Source organism: Monopterus albus, unplaced genomic scaffold (genome assembly GCF_001952655.1).
Source record: "Monopterus albus unplaced genomic scaffold, M_albus_1.0 scaffold342.1, whole genome shotgun sequence".
NCBI classification, from domain to species: Eukaryota; Metazoa; Chordata; class Actinopteri; order Synbranchiformes; family Synbranchidae; genus Monopterus; species Monopterus albus.
Window position 1 is genome coordinate 745,360 of NW_018128222.1, and position 7,514 is coordinate 752,873.

The following is a 7,514-nucleotide window of genomic DNA, read 5'->3' on the forward strand; positions in this document are numbered from 1 at the left end:
AAAAATGGGTCCCGGGGAAATCCTGAAAAGAGCCAAAGCAGGTTGCACTGAGTCAGAGGTCACAGGTCACCGAGACAGCACTTGCTTTTGAAGACCCAGTGGCAGAGCTGACCCTACAGGAAGAGCTGCATGAGGCTATAAGACAGATTGTCTCTTTGCAAATAGAAGTCCCACAGGAACAACAAGAGTACCTGCAGGAGATATTGGAATGCCCACTATTTAAGAATACAGAGCCAGAGGAGACAACAAACAGGCCAAAAGAAGAAGGGAAAGTGTTGCTTGGTCCAGAGGAAAATGCACCCAATGGTGAATACAGTCCCAGTGCAAAAGAGCAGTGCATGGAGTTGATAATAAACCTGTATTCCCCTATCACACCCAGACCAATGGCAGAGGACCCAGCAGGCCTCTGGATGGACGGAGGGGAAGAAATGAAGGAGAATGCAGGATATGTGGTACTGGATGAGTGGGAAGCAGAGTCGGACTTCGAGTAGGAAGAGGAAAACAGCAAGAGGAGTTGGAAGAAGGAGAAAAATGATTTATATAAAAGCTAAAGGCATAGAGTAAGAAGTTAAGGTAATTATTAAGTAAGGATAATTATAAGATGTTCTTTGTACACTTTGTTTAATGAGTTGTATTGAAATGTGTAAAGCTAAAAATAAAAGTGATTGTATTGCAACATTAATTTTGATGAAAAATATGTAATGTGGCTTTGTAGTTAAAATTAAATATTTAAGTAAAGAAAGAAGGTGAGAAAGAAGACAAATGGAGAAAAATCAACATTGAGTCATGGTAACAGTTGGTGGTTACAGGCACTGCCTGGGTGTGGACCAAGAGATAACAACAGCTCCAAGTGACTGCTGTCTGAAGGCCAGAGACAGTGACAGTTGGTAAAAAGAAGAAGTCTGACTGGAGAAGAGGAGGCAGCCTAACTCACAGAAATCCTTCAAAAACCACAGCAAAAAGACGAAGAAGAAGACTTTTGGCAGTTTGTAGCAGTGAGGAAAACACAAGAGGCAGAAATGGAGGTAGCACAGATAAGGATGTTGAGGTTCTCTTTAAGAGTGACTAGGATGGACAGGATTAGGAATGAGCCCATCAGAGGGACAGCTCAGGTCAGCTGTTTTGGGGACAGGGTCAGAGAGGCCAGATTGAGATGGTTTGGACATGTGCAGAGGAGGGATAGTGGTTATATTGGTAGAAGGATGTTGGAGATGGAGCTGCCAGGCAAGAGGTCAAGAGGAAGGCCAAAGAGGAGATATATGGATGTGCTAAAAGAGGACATGAAGTTAGTTGGGGTGAGAGTAGAGGATGCTGAGGATAGAGTTAGGTGGAAACAGATGATTCGCTGTGGTGACCCCTAATGAGAACAGCTAAAGGAAGAAGTGAGAGCAGAGAGCAGGTGGAGGAACATCTGGAAAGGTGGAGGTCTGCTCTGGAAAGAAGAGGAATAAAAATGATTTGGTGGAAGCTCCATTATTTGGTTCTCACATGAACAGGGATCACTCATTATTCTAACGTTTATTTACATAGACAGACCCAGTATTATTAGCCATGTACCTGGCAGCATCAATAAACAATGATCATGTCGTGCTCACAATGTAAACACAAACTGTAATGATAACACGTCACCGTATTGATGATGTTGGTTATTTCAATGAGCGACCTTCCGTCTCAAAGTACAGTGACAACGTTAACATGTCTAACCTTTATAAAACATACTATCTTAATACAGAATGAAAACACTGAATAAAAGAACAGGGTGGCCTACCTTAAAGACCCTACTTCACAGGAGAGGAACTCGTCTGGGCTAACTCACCTTTCTGGATCAGAGTCCTTGTGAGTCCAGACGAGGTTCCTTCTTTACATGAGGAGACTTTTATTCCGGCCTCCAGCTTCATCCCTGGAACACCTAACACCGCTTGTTAGGTGTTCCAAAACAAAAAGAACAGTGAAAACAAAAGGTTCCTTCTCCAAAGAAACGCTCCGTGCACGGCTGATCTTTCGAGTCTCCGTTTTCCCACACGCACAACGCATGTGAACGCAGTTTCTACGCGATTCCCCTCGTTGGGTTTTTGTCTCCGTAGCTGTTTGGTAGTTTCAGGAGAAAAGCCACAGCTGCTCTGAGGTTACGAGCCAACACCAGCGCGCTTCCTCCTCGAAATTAAAACTTTGCGCTTCGGTCACGCCCACCCTGCATTGTGGTCGCTGATTGGTCTGTGGAAACTCAATACGTCACTTCCTTTTCCGCCGCCGACATTTCCCCCCCTTTATTCAATTTCACAATCAAACAGGCGTCTTTCTCGTATCAGTGTAAAATCCAACAACAGAGCAGCAAAAACATTGGGAAGAAAAACAAGGTTGTCAAACCGGTTGTAAATGTGGTTCAAGGAATCTGTACAATCGGACTCCATCTTTCCTCTGTTTAAGGATTTGGCCTAAGATATCAATTCACTTAAAAAGGCAGAGTTTGAAAAATCTGCATTCGTGAAAATAATGTTTATCCAAAATCTATTAATTATTATATCATTTTTCTAAATTTCTATCAGACAACCAATAAAAAAGGAGGAGGCAACTCTCCCCAGTCTCTAAACGCATTTTATTAATGTTTAGTTTGGTCTTTTTGTTTGCTACACGTTTTATTTTTCTGGTGGAGAGTATTATTATGTGCACAAAATGCTATTTTTAACGTCAGTGAGAACAATCCATACAGGCCTGTATTATCCACATGAGTAGGAATGATGTTTTGGATGAGAGCAGCTCACAACAACGTGTTGAATGGCACATAAATCACTGTATTCGTCATCCAGCAGCTACAGTCTCAGATTAGGGAGGACACGTGTGCGTAATGGATGGCACAGCAACAGCTTCATCCATTATTCAATGTCAGGTGTGACATTGTTCTGTGTTTTTCTAAACAGCAAATTACAAGGCTTTTTTTTCAAACTGAGCAGTGAACCATCAGTTGTGTGCAGGAGTCCCGAGCTCTGTCAGGTCAGGTGCCGCGACCTGCCTCACATCCCTCTTTCTCTCCCATCCCGCGTGCTCAGACACTGCTGAGACGCCTCATCTGATAATTGACTCCAGGGTGCAGCACACAGTTGACGCTCATTCCACTAATTACTTCCCTTTCTTGTTTAAACCCCCGGTAGACCCTCCGTGGCTGCCAGAGCTTTAATGTATTTGGATCATGTATACGCGATGCCAATGCTGCCAGTTCCTGTGCGGTTGATCCCTTTTTTTTCTTTTTCTTCTCTACACCTCCGGCGATTCTCATCTGCCCGTCTTCCTGGTTCAAGCGTCCCTCCTGGGTTCCTCCTGGTCTCCTCGTCCTTCCTGGTCTTCTCCTGGGTTCCTCGTCTCTCTGGTTCATCGTTCCTCCTGGGTCCTCGTTTCTATCTTCCTGGTTCCTGGTTCCTCGTCGTCCTGGTTCCATCGTTCCTCCTGGTTCCTCGTCGTCCTGGTCCTCTGACTCTCCTGTTCCCTACAGTCCTCCTGTCTACTCACCTGGCCGTCCTGGTCTCCTCAGTCATCACTGCCCTACTCAGGTTAATGGACTATACATATACTCAGTACTTTATTTGCTTTTCTCCAATAAACCACCTTTTTTTTTTTTTACTAGCACCTGGGTCTGCATCCTGAGTCCTACCTCTTGTTCTCCCTCACCCCCTGGTGAGGGGGCTCAACCATAACAAGCTCCATCATTTCTATGAAAACAAAAACTCAGGCATGTTTTTCAGTATGAAAAATGATCCAACCTCTAGGCTTCACCATAAACTAATAAAACATGTTGGTGAAAATCTTTTAGAACCAGTTCACATATGGAACAGACTGCAGTAGACCAACCAATCCTGACCTGCCACAACGCTGAGTGCAGAGTGGTATCTGTTGTCTCTAAATCAATCCTGAACCTCCTGTTGTCTGGATGATGACATGTCAGTTTGTTACAAGAATAAAAACACGCTGTCAAACTGGGGTCTGGGGGATTTTAGGGTTGATGATGTGCGTAACATGACTGAATAATGTCAGCAAAACATTATGGAACAAAAATGAGGAAGAAATGCTTCTTTGTCTTTTTAATGAGGAAGCTCATGTGACTTGTTTCAACTCATTTATCTTCTTACTGTTTGTAGTGATTTTTCCGTTAGGAAATAGGACGTGAGCGTGGCCTTAGAGAGAATCGCACTTGGTCAGGTGAGCCGAGGACGTCCTCACTGCTGCTGGGTGCTTTCTACCATCACCACTGAGCTTCACCACACATGACAGAACAGAAGGGTCTGTGTTTGGCAAAGGTCACAGCAGGTCTCATGAGAACTGATTATCCTGTAACTTGTTCCAGTGCAGTGAAGATTCTACTGATCTGTTTCTATTATGGAGACGTTTAGGACACACACGCCACTGTGATGTCTTTTCCTGCCACTCCTGTTGACTACATGTCTGTCCTGGAAAAGTGACCCTGTCCTCTATCACTCCTCCAGGAGTTTCTCACTTTGGGGGAGTATCTGATTCCTGCACATTGTGATGCTCAGAGTCTAATTTATGGTGCTGGACTCTATAAATAAGCCTACACAGCTATGAGTGTAGTTGAACTGTCAGCAAGTTACTGCAAAATGTAGTTAAAGCAGCAGTTTCATTACCTGTAGGTCACTACTCCCCAACACTGGTAAGAGTGTTCTAATCAAGACTACTTACATTTCAGAGGCCCGTATTGTGCTTTTTACGACAGATTTAGTTATGAGGCATATCACATTTGTAAAATACCCAACAATCAAGAGCATGTGAGATGTAATGCACCAGTATAAAACAGTATAATCAGCTCCACCTCTGTCAATCAGATATCAGTCCCGAAGATGTTGTCGGGAATAATTAAAACCCAAAATGTCAATAAAAATTATGCAGACGTGGTCACTTTGTCGAGGAGCGTGTGGTATGCCCTGTCAGAGAGGAGAGAAAGTGTCACGCACCGAGTTATGGAAACTACTTCAGTAATCCTTCACCAGGTGACTCTTAGTAATAATCACTTTATGACGAAGACAGGCGTCTGTGGTGGCGCAGAGAAGCAGGTCGGACAGTCAGTCCACACCACCTCCCTGGCATCACCTCCGCCTCCTCTGGTAAGTGTCGCTGCCTTGTGAGCTGTATTACATACATGCACTGTACTGACCGTAAGATGTGGTGAAATGTGGCTAACTTTGAATTCTGGCTTTAGTGACACGGTAAGAGTTGTAGCCCGCTGCTCCTGGGTCCATCAGTTGGCTTTAAAGACAAAACCCAAACGGCAACAATGGGTTCAGTTAATTACAGGTTTCAGAAAATTGCCCAACACAATTGTGACCTTCATTCATACGCTGACATCAAATATTGAAATGCAAATCAGCTGGTGAATCACAGGCGGCAGAGCTGTCCTTTAAATACCACGCAAGCCATCCGGTTGTCCTCGCAGGGCCTGGCAGATGGGACCCTGCTGAGCGGGACAGAAGGAGGCCAGAGACGGTTTTGGTGGAGAAGACTGAAATCGGATGATGTGCGTTGTGGGCGCGCGGCCCTTCGACAAACCAATGCAGGCATCACCTTCAGCTTCACCTGGTATCCAAAGGCGGCACACACTACCTGCAAGCGAAGTTCGGCCGCTCAACGCGCAAGACGCAATAAGCGTGTTTGAAATCGAGCGAGAAGGTAAGTGGTCGATCTCATCAGTCATATAGTGAAGCTGAAATCTGCTGCTGAGGTAGAAATCTACTGAGGGAAACGAGACCCGATAGAATGCCTTGTATAAATCCATATGCTCCGTGGCATCACCACTCTGAAGCTCTGTTTTTAGCTTAGTCACTTCACGTATTATTTGGAGTTTAAAAAGACTGTGTTAAAATTATGTTCAATCATACCTTATTGAGCGATTCGAGCAGAGGTGGGCGTGCGTAAAAGTGTGCCAAACCACTATTGCGCACGGGCCAAACTCTGTCTCTCTCTCAGCGTTTATCTCAGTGTCAGGTGAGTGTCCCCTCCACCTGGATGAGGTGCGCCATTTCCTCACACTGTGTCCGGAGCTGTCCATGGGCTGGTTTGAGGAGGGTCGGCTGGTGGCGTTTATCATCGGCTCTCTCTGGGACCAGGACAGGCTCACTACAGTAAGACTGCCTTTCCAGATCAACTCTTAAAAACAAATGCAAATGATGAGAGCAGTAATTACGATCTCACTTTGTTCCAGGAAGCGCTGACTCTGCACAAACCCTGCGGCTCTACCGTCCACATCCACGTCCTGGCCGTCCACCGCACTTTCAGGCAGCAGGGCAAAGGTCCCATTCTGATGTGGCGCTACCTGCAGTACCTCCGCTGCCTGCCCAACGTGCGCCGGGCCGTACTGATGTGTGAAGACTTTCTCATTCCTTTCTACAGCAAAACTGGCTTCAAGGTGCTGGGGCGCTGTGCCATCACCTTGGCCAACCTCACCTTCACGGAGATGTCGTATCCCATCAGCGGCCACGCGTACATGCGTCGCAACAGTGAAGCAATCCGCTTCCCTGTGCCGCTAACAAAGGCCGATGAACATGCTGATGTATGACAAGCTGCTCTTCTTTCACTGAGATGAACTAACTGCAGGTTGTCTTTCATTCCAAATCAGCGTAGTACTGTTTGTAGGACGTGTCAGGGTTTTTCTCCAGCTTTCAGTTTATCTCTGAAATTCTGTCATCGTGTACGATACAGAAAGTACGATACGATACGTGATGTATTATATGTGATCCAACTCTCTTTGTCCTGCGTGTATTACTCCCCAGTGGGAGGAGTAGAATACTGTCAATCGGACGGATTTAACACTGATGGTGTGTTGCATTTGTGGTAGAAATGTGGATTTGTAGCTGCGTGTGTCCTGTTTAGCATCTTTCTGAGCTTCCCACAGCTATGTACTGACATTAGCGACCAGGCTCATGCAGCTCTACGGGGCTTTAGCTACTGTAAACACTTGAGGATTTAAAAGGATCCACTCATCAGTTACCTGCAGATCCAGTGATCTTACTGCCAACCAACACATGTACAGGCTTTGGTCAGGTGTTTCAGCTGTTCCAGTTTCTGTTGTGTGGGCTTTTTCCAAGTTTGTTTGCATTTCAGCATCACAGCTTCATTAAACTGTTCTATACTGTTTTTAAAATGACAAAAGAAGGTGTCTGATTTGATATTTTCTGTCTTTTTAACCTAAATGCACCTACTGACAGAAGATTCTCATGAACCCCTCATTATTGCTACTGTTATTATAATAGCCTTTCTGTTCTTATAATCCACGACACAGTCACCAACTCACACCTAATCCACTAACATCCCAGAGTGAGCAGCTCTCACACACTCTCCACTCCTCAAAAATGACCCAGAACTCCAGTTACCATCAGCACACAGTGACCATGGTACCAGTACCTTGATCTCACCTGCAGCAGCAACTGTTCCACTGACTCGGTAGCGCAGCCTTCCCGGTGACAATGAAAGTCTCCAGAGAGACATAAATAAAGCTTGAAAAAAAAAACAAG

At 45.2% G+C, this 7,514-nt stretch overlaps 1 protein-coding gene and 1 long non-coding RNA gene across 2 annotated transcripts in view; one reads left to right on the forward strand and one right to left on the reverse strand.

Moving 5' to 3' along the window:
- The window catches only part of LOC109974655 (uncharacterized), an 11,871-nt gene extending 9,698 nt beyond the window's left edge, over positions 1-2,173 (reverse strand). Inside the window, exon 1 of the long non-coding RNA XR_002277006.1 lies at positions 1,817-2,173. This is a non-coding gene — a long non-coding RNA (uncharacterized LOC109974655). The remainder of the gene's footprint in view (positions 1-1,816) is intronic.
- Positions 2,174-5,033: 2,860 nt separating this feature from the next.
- LOC109974664 (serotonin N-acetyltransferase-like) lies at positions 5,034-7,098 on the forward strand. Its single transcript, XM_020624984.1, has 4 exons — positions 5,034-5,111; positions 5,441-5,673; positions 5,971-6,125; positions 6,206-7,098. Exons 2-4 carry the CDS (start codon positions 5,517-5,519, stop codon positions 6,557-6,559), a joined length of 666 nt encoding a protein of 221 aa, XP_020480640.1. The 5' UTR covers positions 5,034-5,111; positions 5,441-5,516; the 3' UTR covers positions 6,560-7,098.
- The last annotated feature ends 416 nt before the right edge of the window (positions 7,099-7,514 follow it).